The 17752-nt window shown below is 35.3% G+C and overlaps 1 protein-coding gene and 1 long non-coding RNA gene across 5 annotated transcripts in view; one reads left to right on the top strand and one right to left on the bottom strand.

Annotated features, from left to right (window-relative positions):
- The window catches only part of LOC129144768 (uncharacterized), a 56025-nt gene that overhangs the window by 23367 nt on the left and 14906 nt on the right, over positions 1 to 17752 (top strand). The gene's annotated exons all lie outside the window — the stretch shown is intronic.
- Positions 11893 to 17752, bottom strand: part of IQCH (IQ motif containing H) — a 207870-nt gene continuing 202010 nt past the window's right edge. For all 4 annotated transcript variants that reach the window (XM_037502778.2, XM_054688288.1, XM_037502780.2 and 1 more), the window contains one exon: positions 11893 to 12488. In XM_037502778.2, the coding sequence (XP_037358675.1) occupies positions 12378 to 12488 (111 nt within the window). In that variant the 3' untranslated portion in view covers positions 11893 to 12377. The remainder of the gene's footprint in view (positions 12489 to 17752) is intronic.

Below are 17752 nucleotides of genomic sequence, written 5' to 3'. Positions count from 1 at the left end.
GGGTAGACATGTAGATTGTAATTCACTGCTAATCTCAGAGGGAGAATTGTAGGCAAGATACTAGGTGCATAGGACAGCCAGTTAGTAAAAGATAAAAGAAATATATAAAAGGGCTAGAAATGCTTACGTCTAGGATTTCATTTAAAATAAATCTTTAAAAAAAAATAAAATTACCAGTTTGGAACTTAAGGACTTTTGGTTCAGGGAAAGAGGGCTGTTGAGATACTGCAGCCCGGATTGATAACTCCAATGTGCCTTGAAACTTAAAAACAGATACTCGGAAGAGCCAGTGACCCAGGTTTCCTAGGAGCCCAAATCTGCTTAATGGCTCAATGCCCTCTAAGCCAAGTTCAGCACCACAGGAGGTGGCAAGTTACCCCAACAGCTGGATAAATGCTAATTAATTCTTTCCTCACCTATCAAGGTGGCAAACATTGTTTGCTTCTCTATTCCCTCCTGTTTCCTTGTGTCTGTTATGGCAAGGACAATATCCATTGACTTGATGCAAAATTATCCTCATATAAGTACTGAGTTATGGCAGATATCCTTAGGAAAGGAAAGCACTCTTTCTAGATCTTCTTGAGTCCTGTGGAACTGATTGATGTTCTGAAAACCCTCAAGTTGATGGCAGCTTGGACGGCTGTTACCAATAGTGGAAGAAGATTTAAACTCTGGTAAAACAGAGGTGCTTCCCAAAGCATCTCATGTCTAAACTACTCTCAAGTTCTCCCTTCACTGAAATGTAAACTTCCTAAAGTCAGGGATTTATGTCTTTTTTGTTACCTTTGTGATCCCAGCACCTAGGAGAGTACTTGGCATATAGTAGATACTCTGCTTATTGAGTAAATGGGGGTGGGGGGGTAGAGGGGGTAAAGTGAATACAATTATTATATTTGAGGGTGATAGAGAAAGGAAATTATGGCACATATGGTCAGTGGTTTTAATTAAATTTAAAATTTCGATGTAGTTAGAGAAATTAAACTACAGACTAGGTAAGAAACTAATCCAAGATCAGATATCAGAATCAAGAATCAAAATTCTGGCCTCCTAGTTTTCAGTGAACTTTTCATTAGGAAACATTTTTATTCCTGTCTCCTGCTGTGGGATGCTAATTTCTGGTGATAAAGAAATACAATTGTGACTCTTTGAGACCTGATAAGGATTTATGCTGGTAGATAACACAATCCCTTTTATGGGCACGTCTCTAATAATGCAAATCTTCATAATATGTAGTCAATGTTTGCAGAAGCATTTGAAAACATGGCCAAGTAAATTCACCTTGTCACATGAGTCATAGTTATTGTACCAGCTTGTTTCACTAACAGATACATTCGTGAGAAGCTTAGGACATTTTCGTAGCACAAATATTTTCATACTGAATTCCAAAGATGTTTTGGCTTTATTGCTGATCTTCAACAGACAGTGGCTTCTAGCACTTTAGCTGTAAGTCTCTAGGCCCCCTCCCCAGTCTCACTGTCAAGTAGTTAATGATCTATAAACAAATACTGAGATGCCCTAAGGGGGTTCTCCATTTAAAGGGGCCCTGAATCATTTTATAATAGAAATGCAGTGGTCCACCCACTGATTTATGATTTGTCAGTTTAGGTTTTTGAAGTGACAAGCTACTAGTATTTTTTATAAGGATCAGGTTTTAATTTACTGTATAATATAAAATTTAATCAGATTTTTCCCTTTAGGAAAAAAAATTTCAAAATTGCTAATCTATATTTGCAGTTTTCATGGTTTGAAACACCTTTTTATTTGCGTGCACATTTCAGTTTCTTCAGCTAAAAATGGCCACAAAGGGTATAATATAAACATATCTACCGGTTACTGAGAATTTATTATTTGTTGAGTAGTTTATACCTATTGTTTCATTTAAACAACACTACAAAATGGGGTTTCATTTTCAAGCTGAAGAAAATGAGTATCAGAAGTTAGAAAGGTTGAAATAGTTTCCTGCAGTCACAGAGTAGGCAGGTGGTGGAGCTGAGATTTGAACCTGCACTGGTAGGACTGAAAACTCTGTTTGACCACAGTTAAAAAGAGCCATGTGATGTCAGACTTCAGGAGTGAATGTAGCAAACATAATTAACATCGATTAGATGTTGCACTATCAGTATAGACACAGGAAATGTTGCCGAAAGTCTAACTCAAAGGAAATCTTAGGGCCTATAAAATGAATCCCCAAAATATTTTTTTTGCAGAATTTGATCAATTCAAAATCTGTTGTAAAACAAGTGTTTCTATGTATATTGAAAGTACCTTTAAAATATCTTTAAAACTGAGAGTCACATGCTAAGATTTTGGACACTCCCACCAAGTTCCCAACACTAAGCAAGCTCTCCAGTTCTAAAAGTTGGGTTTTATTTGGGGAACTTGAATAAAGAGTATATGGGAATTCTTTTGACTGTTCCTTACAGCTTTCTGTAAGTCTAAAATTTTATTCAAAGTTATAAGATAAGCTTTAAGAAGTTGAATTTTAATGGAGAGAGCATCTGGCCATGATTTGGGTGGGTATGAATAATACTGCTGCTGTGGATTATAGGCACATTCAGTCCAAACTAGAATTTCAGTGAACCACAACTTGTAGTTCAGCTCTTTCTTTTTATTCTTTATTGCTGTTTCTAATAAAGCAAGATGTTAAAGCTAACTACATGCTCTATTAATTATATGAAGGTGAACTTGAATCATATTTGTTACTGAAGATGATTAATAATTACCAGTTCTGCACACATTTCTGGTGCATTTCAGTAAATAAACAGGGTACATTGTTGGGTAGTAATTGATTAATTAGCACATTCATCCTACACAGCTCAATGGTCTAAGGATGCTGAGTTTGAGATATTGCTCATAATTATTACAAGAAACAAATCTGTTCTATTTCTCAGTTTATTCTTCTGTACGCTAAGTTTTTTTTTTCTAAATCAAATGTTTAATGGTTCAAAACCATATAGGTTTTATTCAGATAAATCAACTCATGAAAAATTGCTAGTTATAATCTCAGAATCTTGTTTTTGTGTGAACGAGGGTGAAAACTTTTACAAGGCTAATTTTAACATTAGATCTTGCTGTTAAACTGGATCAAATACTGTAAATATAGGGCACTTCCCCACCATGCAGGAAATGCTCATTGAGCACCTATGCGCAACAGGGGCACTAGAATCTCATTTGCTTCCCAGCCACATCAAATAAGCTCAGGATTGCAAGTGTCATCAAGTTGGCACTTCGCAGCACCAAGCAAATACTGTGTAATCTTCAGAAAAGTATAATGGCATGGTTTTGTCGCCATTTTAACTATGCAGTAATTCAAGATATTTTTCTCCTAATTTATTGAGCCAGCATGTAGTTGAGACAGCTTTGGACAGAGTCAGAAGTCTTGGGTTCTACTCTATCTGTATTATTTCTTGAAGAACCAGGCACATCACTATCCCCTTCCCTAAGCATGGATCACTCATCTGTAAAATGAAGGTTCAGCCAGGGAGAATGAGGTACATGGAGGAGCCCAGGCTTCAGAGACAGATAAATCTAGGCTTACATCTCAACTTCCTATTACTGGTTTTATTATTTTAGGGAAATTATTTAAACTCTTTGAGTTTCTGCCCTGTTTACTTGAGTGTACTGTAAGAATCAAAGGAAATGTGAAAATACTTCGTTAAACTCTAAGGTACCATATGAATATAAGGTATTGCTAATATTAATTTTCTTACCTGGTTGATATTAACATAATATGTATTTGAAGGATATATAAAATGCCTATATACTGGTGTAGCAATGGGGGATTATTAACATCCTTTATGTTACTAAAATCACATTGGCTGTGAAATTTTATGTGTCTTCATAATTTATTGCTAATGGAAAAACACTCTGCAAACAGTATGTTAGGTATAATTCTGTTAAGAGAGTTATATAAACAAAAGTAAAAGACTATATAGTAGAGGCACACTGTATATATGATAGAACAACAAATGCCATTGTATTAATTGAGCAACTCTTACTACTTATAAGAGTTCTATCCATAGAAGATGGGGACTGTATCTTTATAATTACAACCCATTGGGTGAGACAGATAATATAAAATCTCTTATGTAACATCTGATATTGTTAAGTGATTTAAAGAAAAATAAAATTGGTTAAAGGAATAGAGAATAAGGATGGTCTTGCATTGGGGGGTGGAGGGGTCAGAGAGGGCCCTACTCTAGTGATGACTGAGCAGAGACTGAAAACACAAGAGTGTGGGTGAGTCATGCAAACTGCTGGGAGAAGCGTATGTCAGGCAGATGGAATGGCAAATGCAGGGCCCTGGGTCAGAATAGTAGCAGGCACACCTCAAAATCTTAACAGTATCTATCACCAGGTAATGAAATAATGATTTTTCTTTATATCTTCCTTGTACTTTCCTGTTTTTCAAGTTTTTGTTATTGCCCTCCCTGGTGGTGCAAGGGGTTAAGCACTACACTATGAAGCAATCTGCAGCCTCTGCAGCAGAGTTTGATCCATGGCCTGCCAGGGAGAAACCACATGGTGCAGCAGACCTCTCCTGGCTCCCCCACTGCTCCCCTCAGCAGTGTATTTCAGTCAGTCTCCCTGTTCTGTTCCCCACTCTGTCTCTGGTGAATCCTCTCACCCACCCCCACACCTCTGGCCTGTACCCCAGTTCTTGTATGCATAAATAAATAAATCTTTTTTTAAAAGTTTTATTTATTTATTTATTTATTGAAGAAGCTATGTAATCCTGTTTCTTTTTTGTAATGAGCATGTTTTTGTAATTAGATTTTTTTTATTTTACAGGAATACTGAAAAGCAATGTTAGCAAAAATATTCATAAGTAATTTTTGTTTTCATGGATTTAGTGCCAAGAATCTTTTCATTGATAATGAGAATAAAGGAAAGCAGAGAAATTTCTGCCTTGACAGTGAAGTTTGAAGAAGTGTTTGTTTTAGAAATAATATTTGGTCAATGTGAACAGTGTGGTTTTTATAATAGAGAGGTTTAGAAATATCCTACTTCCATGGAGCTCTCTGTTCAAGCCTTACCATAGGGTGGTCAAGAATGCTTCTTGGAAAGGCTGTGCCCACATACATGTAAATGTGGCTCAGGGAACAGTGCATTTTAGGAGGGCCTTAAAATATGGGATTAATGGTGCCAGATAAACTGTTTTCCTTGTTTTGTGTCTATTTATAGAGTTCACCAGGGGTGACATCTACTACATAGCAAAGTGAAATATTACAAAATACATCTTCCACACCTTTTCATCTTTTCTACTAGCCTTTTTGTTTTTTCTTGTCCAGGTACAAATGGAAGAAAAGCCCACAGAGGGCACTCAGCTCTTCAGGCTGTCCCTGCAAAGCAAATAGAAAAAAGGATATATGCTTGGGTTTATAATGAAATTTTATTTTCATTATATCTCATTTATTTACACCACAAGCTTCTATTATTACTCGTAAACATTGTACTAGTTCAGATAAAAGTGCTTTCAAAATAAAATATTTCCATTACTTTAGATTATTAGCAATACCTAAGAACTCCCTGCAAGAAAGTGAAAACTCAAAAAATGAAACACATGATCCCTGTCTAAAGGATATATTTAGCTTGCTACTATCCTCTCTCAAAATGATTCCTTCCAAGAAAAACTGTTTGCATAGCAATGAACTATTTTAAAAGGATAAAATATTTTGTAACCATTTACCTTTTGGTTAGTAGGTAAGAGGGAGAATTTAAGAGGCAGTACAAAAGGCTGTATAAAATTGCAAAGTATTTTCAAATTATTTTCATCCATTATTCCCAATAAATGGAAGAAGACAGCTAGAAAAAGAAATCACTTCTTTGTAAAGTATAAAATTTTTCCCTTTTGGTATTTTGATGACAATGATGGCATAGAATCATAGAACATTAGTACTAGGAAGGAGTTTAAATATCTGTTCAACTTTTTATTCCACACAGCAGAAAACTGAGGACTAAAGAGGAGAAATTGTCCATTAAGGAAAGAGCTAGAACTAAAATTTAAATTTAAATCTAAAGCAGATCCTATATACATATTCACTGACCATTTAGAATAACTACAAATGCTACCTAATCTGTCCTTCCAAATGTTTGCATGTAAGCAGAAGCATATTCCCTTTTATATATTCTCTGCATGAGTAGGTATGGCACTAAAGTCATGATCTAGTGTGAAATCTAGAATATTCAGATTAAGGGTATTAAACTTAAAACATTCAATCTACTGTGCTAGGGGACATGCCATTAATGCTTTGGGAGCTTAGAGAAGGTGGTTATAACATTACCAGTCCATGTCCTAAATTCATTATCACTTTGGATAGCAGAACTTATAATAAAGACATTCATATTTTTTCACAACCTCCCCTAAATTAGATTTTTGTTTCATTTACCCCATTAATTAAAATAAGATCATTTAAAAAACCCGAAAATACAGAAAGAGAAAAAACCCCACCATTTAGAAGTAATAACTATTAAGGTTTTGGGGGTTATTTTTACAGGTGAGTGTGTGTACACATTTTTTTCAGATTCATATCTGGAGTCATAGTTTTTATGATGTTTCAGAGTATTTCCTTACTTGATAATAACCATATATTTCACTTTCTTCTTTTTAAAGAGATGGTAATTTGTTAATTTCGCTACTGATTAATGATATTGAGCTTATGGATTTATCAGCCATTCACATATAGTTGTTGTTTTTTTGTTTTTGTTTTTTGGTGGGACCCTCGCCGGTGGCCGGGGAACGAACCGGCGCTGCAGAAGCTGCGGGCAGCCTCGCAGCCCAGCGCTCAACCGCGGCGCCACCAGGGGAGGCCCCATTCACATATAATTTTTAGTGAGATAGCTATTTAAATTTTTTTTTTATTGAGATAAATTGACATACATTAGTTTCAGGTGTATAACATAATGATCCAATATTTGTATAGAAATGATCACTACAATGTACCTAGTTAACATTCATTATCATACATAAATTTTTTTTCTTGTGATGAAAACTTTTGATAGCTACTCTCTTAGAGATTTTTAGATATGCACTATAGTATTATTAACTATTGTCTTTGTGTTGTATATTACATCTCCAGACTTATAACTGGAAATCTGTACCGTTTGAACCTTTTCACACATTTGGTCTAGCCCCTTCATACCACACTCCTGATTCTGGCAACCACCAGTCTGTTCTCAGTATCTATGAGTTTGGTGTTTTTGTTTTTTAGATTCTACATACACATGAGATCACATAGTATTTCTTTTTTTCTGTCTGACTTATTTCACTAGCATAATGCTCACAAGATCTAAATTGTCACAAATGACAAATTTCCTTTTTAAATTTATGACTAAATAATATTCCCTTGTGTGTTTCTTTGCATGTATATTTCTTTATACATTTATATATATTAAAATTTATTTATCCATTTCTCCATTTATGGATACTTAGGTTATATCTTGCCTGTTATAAATATTACTGCAATCGACATGGGGATACATTTATCTTTTCAAGTTAGTGGTTTTGTTTTCTTTGATAAATACCCAGAAGTGGAACTGCTGGATCATATGCTAGTTTTATTTTTATTTTTTTTTTGTAGTTTAAATAGTTTTTTATAGTAGTTTAATTTTTAATTTTTTGAAAATTTTTGAGGAACATCCATACTGTTTTCCACAGTATGCACCACATTCCACAGTATGCATTGGTTTACATTACTATTAATGCAACTGATCTAATATTTTGACTTAGGAATGTGGCTGTAGATATTTGACTTGAAAAATGTCCAAGAAAGTAAGTACAAAGTCACTGTAAAGGGAATCTGGAAATAAGAATGTATTATTAGATAATATTGAATTTTTGATTGCAAGGTAAATATTTTGTGTCCTCTGTTGGAAAGCAAAGTGACATGAATCTTTAATGAACAAAAATTTGATTTTGAAGTTTATTTTGTGACCCATGGAATGTCTGTTGTTATCAAATTTATGAGACCATCATTTCACTATTACATTCCTTATAAATCTTTCAATAAATGTGTGTGTGGCCTTCTGGTTTTAGCTATCTGGTAAACTGTATTGTTAGTTTATTTTATACTTTAATACTTTGTTAAATAAAAAAATCCTAAAATGTATCATTTTACCCTTTTCTCCATAAATATACATACACATATGTGATGTATATGTACATATTTGTATGTATATATAAATGATGACAATTGTGGAAGTAAAACAAAATGGTGAGAGAATGGTAAAGAAATACTTAGGCATAATAAATAAAGCCACTGAGCACCAAAAGCACTATTTTATGCATAGATGTCAAAGCTATATTTTCCTGTGCTATGTTTAGGATCCTCTTATAACAAAACAAAAGTTGTTTTTACCAACAGATTTTTAAACAGCAGGGACATGCTTTTTATTTACTGTTTTGGTGTCTTTCCCTCATTTACATAAATACCCCAGAAACTAGCAGTTTAAAACTAATAAAAGCCGGGGCCCTCCATCAAGTGCAATAAAGTTTCACAACCATGAGTTAGACTGTTAGAGTGAAAAATAAACCTATATATGCAGTTATGAAGGGTTTTTTTTTGGAAAGTGTATAATCACATTTCAAAGTTAGAACTTCCATTTGAAGTAGCAGTGTAATAATAATACTTAAACATTTATGTAGAACTCTTCATCTTTTAAACACTCTCCCAACATTGGTCAATTAATCTCAACTGCTTCCCTAGGGAGCAGGTATTACTATCTGCTATTTTTCTAGTTAGAAAGTTAAGGAAGGTATACCAGCCCAGACAGAGGGAGGACTGGAGAGACAAATCTCTGGCTCTTATTATTGTGTGATTCCTTTGGGTGTAACCTTGAACAGAATGCATCAGGTTTCTGTTCCATGTTAATGCAATCATTATAAAAGATATAATTAGTAGCTTTTAGCTTTTAGAGGTATTCTTTACCTCCCTAGGCACACCTTCTGAAAAGGATGGGATACAGAAAAGATACAGATTTCATTTGCTCTGTGATAGATTGCACCAAACTTACAGTGAGAGAAGCAAAGTTAAATGCTTCCTCCCTCCCTGCAACCCCCACCCTCACATTATCTTGGCAACTTAATTTATAGTTTTCCAGATAAGATTTACTATGATTAGTACATTTAAAAATGAGTTGAACAAATTTGTTATGCACATTAAAGCCAGAGGAACAGTAAAATAAAACTAATGAACATTTACATTTTTGGAAATATAATTAATGTATGCTTGAGAAATTCTGAAAGATAAACATTTAAATGTTAAAATACTTATTACCTTCCCTACAGGGACAGTGTTGGGAATTAATGAGATAACAAATGTAAAGTGCTTTGAGCTCTTTAGAAGAAAGGTGCCAGATGAATACAAATTATTAATTGTTAAAACTATCAGATGGTTACTAATATATTATTTATGATAAAATACATATTTTTATACTTGAAAAATAGGATTCTCAGGGTGATTTAGCTGAAATAATGCTCCCCAAAGTCCTCCATCTTATTGGAAGTCCTTCTATAACCTTTCCCAAAATTCCTACTGTTTTCCTGACCTCAGAGGCATGACTCCCCAGCCTCCAAACTTTCCCCTGCCTTCCCATTGTCAGAAGTCCACCAAAGTCTTAGAGATTCATCACCATAGAAGAATTCCATGTTCTCTTCTGATTTTGATATATCATGTAAATGTGATGCCTTACAATGCTGTCAATTGTACAGGTTTATTTTATTAGCAGGAAGTGTATGTATTTAAACTGTTCTTTGATACTTCAAGCAACATACTAGAATTTGTTATAGTGAAACTGAACTTTCTACTTTACACAGTATGCTAGCATTTGTGTAAAAGAGTGTATGTCCCAAATTTCATTTAACTTGCACCTCACAAAATCTCAGTTTTCCCATACATAAAATGAGAACAGCAGTAGTATTTACCTGCATGGGGTTGTTGGAAAGATGCCATAAAATAATGTATTGAAAGCTTCTTACTATACACCTAACCCAAAATAAAAGGTAAATGTAAGTAGATAGTGGAAAGTAGGCAAGTAGATAATACACTTTGTCATTAAATATCATCCTTTTCATTTCCTTAAAATCAGTGTAAAGTGGGTAACACATAAAGGAAGATACTGATCATTATCCAAAAATGTATTCCTTACTGGTTAGAACAGTTTTCTCCTCAAACCTTGGCAAGTGTTCAATACTAAACAATGGGCCATTTTTCAAACAAAGATAGTTTTATTGTTAAGTGAGTGCTTCTCCCAACAACTTCCCGAAAAGTGGCACATCATTTACAAACACAAATAAATAAAAAGATCCTTATATCAGCAAAGATTGATAGTCTCTATTTAGACTAGTAAAATCTCTGTAACCAATCGATTAATTTATATTTAGGAGACTTTCGACATTGGACACACACAAGTGATTTTTATTTTCAAGCTTACCTTTGTTTACCAACAGCACAGTACCTTTGCTACATAGATGTGCTAAACTAGATAGTGATAGTGGTCTGTGCTTCCTTGCAAATATCCTGTAATTAAAACATTTCACTAATTTAATCTGGTCCTCTGGCTTTTTCCATTTAATTAGTTGAAGTGATTTTTTTTTTTTTATTAGAACAATTTTTTTCCTCTCCTTTTGGAACTAGGTAGGTTTTTAGGTAGAGAAACAGTCCAGTCACTTTCTAGTGAGACCCAAATGTGAATATAAGGCCTGGAATTAGAAATAGGTATTCTGTGGTGTACGCTAATGTAGATGCAAAGAAAGAAAGTGCATGTTTGAGAAGCCAATTGTGTGGATTAAAAAAACTAAAACAGGTACAGGAGAGTGAACTTGTTTTACTATTGCCAGCAGCTTGAGGCTCAAGCTAATCAAAATTCACATACAAAACTTCCTGTTAGATTTAACAGTTTTGTACTATTAAGAGGGGGTTCTCACCATGTGAAAGATCTACTGCTGTGCTGAACAAAACAGAGACAGTTTTCTTTTAAAGTCCAGAGCAGATGAGAGCCATAAGGAGACAGAGGGTTTCATTTACTCTCAGGACACGATTGTGCCAGTGAACTAATGAGTCTCTTGGACCTTATGTTGCTCTGGCTTCAATTGAGGCGCGACTCTAATGGGCATGTAGTACTTCCTATCCGTCAAGTGTCTGGACAATGGGCCTCTCATATGGATTAGAGCAATCTGGCAAGAAAAAGAGGTCATCCTAGTACCTAGCACAGGCAGGAAACCTGGCTAATTAGTGTATTTCCAACTATAGCAAAACAAAAGCTGACATACAAAAATGTTAATTTTATTGCAAAAACTCTTAGGTTGTGGCTGAGGCATAGTTTAAAAATTATTGCCATTCCATAGGTAAAAAATACCACTTCTGTGTGGTGTGATAACATACATCCGAAGAGGTGTGAATATATGCCCCTAAATCCTACACAGTGCTACAAACCAATGTTACCTCAATAATAAAAAAAAAAAAAAATACCAGTCCTTTCCCCAACACACTCAAATATTTTTAGTCTTTAAAACAACATGTGATTTGATATTGTGAGTTGCATATTTCACCCTTTGGTGAAGCTGCATGATGTAGAAATATTTTTGACAATTATAAAACAAATGCTGAGAATATCAGCTCTGCATAATTTTAACAGTTTGCCCTTTAAAAGGTACTGTTGGATTAAACTTGTAAAAACCCAACTGCTATATTAAATGGAGGACTAGACAATACAAAAGTTTATTCAAGCTAGAAAGCTCTAGTTACTTCTGAAACTAAGAGCAGATACTGCCACCTAGATAAATTCTGATGTTTTAGTTAACTAGATTTTGGCTTACCTTACTTTTTGAAAAATGGCAACAATAAACAATAATGACTTGGTACAATGAAAACACAATGAATGATAAAGAGCACTTAAAAAATGTAATTTTATTGGGAAAAAAGAGGCAAATGTGTTTTGCTAAACAGCAGTTATTAAGCTTTTATTCAACTTTTTAAATGCAGAAGTAAATTACTATTAGAAATACAGGAAGAAAACTATAAAACAAAAACAAAAGCCTCATAATCCTGAAGTTTATGAAGAGGTAGATGCAGAAGTGATATCAGTGAGACATGTAACTTTCCTATTTTATCAGATTATTTCTTCTTGAGTTTGGGAACAGTAAGATTGTTCAGCATTCTCAGGTGAAAACATAAACAGTGTTTGGGATAGTAAGCAGAATTAATTAACAAGCATTTTTTTTTTAAAGAGCATTACATTATAATATGTTCTGATATACTTCCTAGCAAGCAAAGCAAACTATCTTTCTTTCCCCACCTTTTATTTCTAACAGCATAAGGAATGTTGCCCCTTTTTGGCCTCAGATGGGCATCCAAAATCAGTAATGTATTCAGGAACATTCATTTATCAGGCTTAGAGAGGTTTTTATCATCTTTGGACTGAAGTTCTTCATATCTCATTTTGTTTTCCTCTGTTACTCCTAGAATGACTTCGATATCATTAATGATGGCCTGTAAGTGAACAATAAAAGCAGTGTTTATTATTTAAAGACCTCTTAGAACAGCCCATTTCAGTCCCTCAAGCCTTTGCTGCTTTTTGGAGTTAATTACGGTTTAGGCCAATTCTACTCAAAGTGTACTTTGTGAACCAGCACCCATTTGTAAATTGTTAGTTTTCAGTCTTGATAAAATAAGTGAACTGAGAGTAAGAGCTTGGGAAACTTTATAGAATTTTTAAGTCTGTTAAATCTAATAATGAAGCAAATAGGCTTCTATTTTGTATATCTTTAGGTTTTTCCATTTCACTCTATTAGTAGTTTATTTTGATATATTATACAACAGTATTGATTCATAGTAGGTCAGAAAAAACAAACAGGTCCTTTACCATAAATAATTTGAGAAGTACTGGTGTAGTAACCCTAATGAGGGCTAAGAGGTTCTTGAGAATATTTCCATTGGTTTCTAAGAAGAAAAATTGTATTTTCCATTTTATGTTATCTAGTTATTTTTTATTCAGGTAGAATTCCCATATCATAATATTCACCCTTTATAGTGTACAATTCAGTGGTTTTCAGTATATTCACAAGCAACCATTACCTTTCTGTAATTACAGAACATTTTCAGTCACCCCAAATGGAAACAGTACCCATTAGCAGCCATTCCACACTTCCCCTCTGCCTTAGTTCCTGGCAACCAATAATCAACTTTTTGGTCTATGGATTTCCTAAATCTGAAGATTTAATATGAGTGGAATCATATAATATGGGCCTTTTGTGTCTGGCTTCTTTTGCTTAGCATGTTTTTGAGGTTCAATCCATGTTACAGCATGGATCATAACCTCATTTCCTTTCTATGACTGAATAATACTCTGTTGTATCTCTTATCTGTGTTCACTTTGGTTGCTTGTGCTTTAGTTGACATATCTAGGATACCACTGCTAACCACAAAGTCATAAAGATTTGTACCTATGTATTCCATTGTATTGATTAATACCCATATAATGTAATTGAATTCATCCATTTATCAGTTGATGAACATTTGGGTTGCTTTTTTTTTTTTTAATACTATGAAGACTACTTCTATAAACATTAATGTTTACATGTTTGTGTGCACATATATTTTCATATATACTCTTGGGTATATACCTAGATATAGATTTGCTGGATCATATGTCAATTTTATGTTTAACTTCTTCAGGAGCTAACAAATTTTATACAGCAGTGATGCCAGCTTTACATTCATACCAGCAATGTTTCATTTTCTCCATATCCTTGCTGACATGTGTTATCTGATTTTTTTTTTATTGCAGTTTTCTTTCTTACATGTGAAATGTAGATCATTGAGGTTTGATTTGCATTTTTCTGATGACTAAAGATGTTGAACATTTCTTCCTGTACTTACTGGCCATTTGTGTATATTCTTTTTTTTTTTTTTTTTTTAATAGAGGCATGCTTTATTTATTTGTTTGCTGGTTTGTTTGTTTGTTTTGTTTATACATGCACTGGGTACAGTCAGAAGCGCGGGATGGTGAGAGAATTCACCAGAGCCAGAGCGGGGAGCAGAGCAGGCAGAAGGACCGAAGTACACTGCTGAGGGGAGCAGCGGGCGGCAGGAGAGGTCTGCACGCCATGTGGGACCCTCCTCCGGTGGCCGGGGAGCAGCCGGGGATCGAACCGGCGCCGCAGAGGCCGCGCGCAGCCTCGCAACCCAGCGCTCAACCGCTGCGCCACCGGGGAGGCCCCATTTGTGTATATTCTTTGAAGAGATGTCTATTAAAATCCTTTTCTCACTTTTTAATTGGGTCATTTGTTTTTCTACTGTTGAGTTGTAAGAGTACTTTATATATTGTAGACAGTAGAGCCTTATCAGATACATGATTTGCAAATATTCCCCCCCATTATGAGGGTTGTCTTTTACTTTCTTGATAGCTTCCTTTGATGGACAAAGTTTTTTTAATTTTGATGAAGTTAGCTTACCTGTTTTAATTTGGTTGCTTGTACTTTTAGTATAACATCTATGAAACCATTGTTAACCACAAGGTCATAAAGACTGATAGGTATGTTTTCTTCTAAGAATTTTATGGTCTTATGTCTTACATTTAGATCTTTGATCCATTTTAACTTAATTTTTGTATATGGTGTGTGGTTGTGGTACAACTTCACTTTTTATGTGATGGATATCTAATCCATTCTCCCAATACCAGTTTTTAAAAAGATTATTCTTTTCCCATTGAATGTTTTGGTGTCTTTATTCTAAATCAATTGACTATAAATGGACTCTCTATTCTATTTTATTGGTCTTTATATTTGTTCATATACCACTACCACACTGTCTTGATTACTATAGCTGTGTAGTAAGTTTTAAAATTCAGAAGTTCGAGTTCTCTAATTTTATTCTTTTTTAGGGTAATTTTTGCAAAAAAAAAATATCAGCTAGGAACTTGATATGAATTGCTGTGGATATGTAGATCAATTTGGGAAGTATTGTTAAATTAACAATATTAAGTCTCCCACTCCATGAACACAGATTATCTTTCCATTTATTTAGTTCTTCTTTCTCAAAATATTTTGTAGTTTTCAGTGGACAGATCTTGCACTTCTGTTAATGTATTCCTAAGTATTTTATTCCTTTTGATGCTAATATTTTGTTTTCTATTGTAATTTTGTTTTTGTTTTGTTTTTAAAGATTTATTTATTTATTTATTTATACAAGCACTGGGCACAGTCAGAAGTGCGGGAGGACGAGAGAATTCACCAGAGTCAGAGCAGGGAACAGAACAGGCAGACTGACGAAGTACACTGCTGAGGGGAGCAGCGGGCGGCAGGAGAGGTCTGTGCGCCATGTGGGAACCTCACCCAGTGGCCGGGGATCAAACCGGCACTGCAGAGGCTGCGTGCAGCTTTGCAACCAAGCGCTCAACCGCTGTGCCACTGAGGAGGCCTGTAATTTTGTTTGTGAATTGTTCATTGCCAGTGTATAGAAATACAATTGATTTTCGTGTATTGATCTTGGGCCCTGCAAACTTGTTGAACTTATTATTAATGCTAATAGATGGCTTCTGGGTTCTTCAGGATTTTCTATGTACAAGATCATGTCTTCTATAATTAGAGATAGTTTTGCTTCTTTCTTTTCAAAGTGGCTACCTTTCATTTCTTTTTCTTGCTTGAATGCCCTGGCTAGAACCTCCTGTATGATAATAAATAGAACTGGTGAAGGTCAGCATCCTTGTCTTGCTCTTGATCTTAGGGACAAAGGCTTATAGTATAACTATGGTGTTAACTATGGGTTTTTCTTAAGTGCCTTTATCACGTTGAGGAAGTTACTTTCTATTCCTAGTTTGAGTACTTTTTATCAAGAAAGGGTGCAAATTTTGTTGAGTGCTTTTTTTCCATTTCTATACAAGCTGAATATAGTTATTAGTATGAGACTAGAGTAATAGAAAAGCTACAAAGATGAATCCATTCTACTTCTTTGTTTTTTTAAAATGAGTCTTGGTTGTTCTAAAGCTTTATTATTTATTTATTTATATATACATACAGGAACTGGGGTTCAGGTCAGAAGCATGGGAGGGTGAGAGGATTCACCAGAGACAGAGTGGGTAGCAGAACAGGCAGACGGACCAAAGACACTGCTGAGGGGAGCAGCAGGCGAGGCAGGAGAGTTCTGCTGCGCCATGTGGATTCCTCCCTGGCCTCCTCAGCACTGCAGAGGCTGCGGATAGCTTCACAGCGAGGCGCTCAACCGCTGTGCCACCTGGGAGGTCCCCATTCTACTTCTTGAGATTTATTATTATTTCTATTTTGTTAAGATCTAAAGTTTTTACTTTTATATCTTCCAATAGGAGTAAAAAATTCAAGACAATAATTCATCTGAGAAGACCTGAAATTTAAGAACTATTTTAAATTTAAAATATTTATAAACAATTCTAAAGCTACTTGAGAACATCTAACTTATGATAATTTTGAAAGTCAGCCTTTATCTTGTAGATGGTAATTGGCTCCGCCAAGCTCAAGTCTAAGCTCAGAAACTACCAAACTAAGTCCATGTGATTTTTGGAATAAACCATTTCTCTTAGTTGCTTCAGTAGCTGAAACAAAATATCATTGATCTTGTAGCTTAAACAACGAAAATTTATTTCTCACAGTTCTAGAAGATAGGAAATCCAAGGGCAAGGTACTAGCTGATTCAGTTCCTTTTAAGAGTTCTCTTCTAGATTGCTGACAGCTGTCTTTCTTGCTATATTCATTTGGGAGGGGCGTTTGGAAGGAGGAGTGTAAGGGCATAATCCCCAGGGAAAGGGGAGATTCCAGGTTACCTGCTCTATCCTAACGATGGGTGGAGTAAGGCAGGAAGGAGAAGCTAGAGAAGATTGGGAGAAGTGGAGATGGGAAACAAGGAGACCAGGAGGTACATGGAACAGTAAGACATGTGAAGAAGCTGGTTGCTTCTAGGTCTTGGGTTTGTACCAGGAACTTGGGGAACATGGAAGGAAACACCTGAAGGAGACAAAGAGGTGGGAGAGAGACTCATGGGGAGGTTGGCAATGGCAGCCTTTACCTTGACTTGTATTTTGATTTTGCTCCATTGTCCCCAGACTTGCCTGGCCACTGCTGCCCCTTTCTTGTGGTTCCCCATCAGGAGGTGCCTTAGACATGTGGCAAGCTTTTGGTTCTTGGTGGCCCTGTTTTGGGTCAATCCTGTTTGACTGAGCATTTACCCACCAAAGGATAACTTTGGTGCTTCGTGGGGAAACTATTTTAACTATATTCTTTTTATTCTATAGATCACACACTAATTGTATTAAATACAATTTTCCATTGAAGGTCTTAACACTCTATGTTCTGTTTTATCTTGATGTGGCAAATGGCAGAACCTATTTAGAGCAGGCAGGTTTGGGGATTCCAGGGTACCCCTCACCCTGCCCTGTAACAGGCAGAGAATGGAGAGGAGGAGGAAGCGGAGGAGGGAGGATAGTATGCACACTCTGGTCTCTTATAAAGACACTACATACCATCATAAGGACCCGATCCTCATGACCTCATTTAAACATTACTCCCCATTTCCATATATCATTGAATTGGGGGTTAAGTTTTCAATACATGGATTTGGGGAGGGCACAATTCAGCCCATAGTACTATCTGGTTCTGAGTATTAAGCTATATTTGGACAGATTAAACTGATTACATGCAGGCAGGTTTAGAATTTTGTACATTATAGTAACAGGCAAAATGATGCTGTCTGGCAGACATCTAGAAAATAAGTGATAAGCATAGAGC

The sequence above is a fragment of the Talpa occidentalis genome, unplaced genomic scaffold, assembly GCF_014898055.3.
Source record: "Talpa occidentalis isolate TD23 unplaced genomic scaffold, MPIMG_talOcc4v2.1 talOcc4.11, whole genome shotgun sequence".
NCBI lineage: Eukaryota > Metazoa > Chordata > Mammalia > Eulipotyphla > Talpidae > Talpa > Talpa occidentalis.
This window is presented reverse-complemented; position numbering and strand designations above follow the sequence as displayed.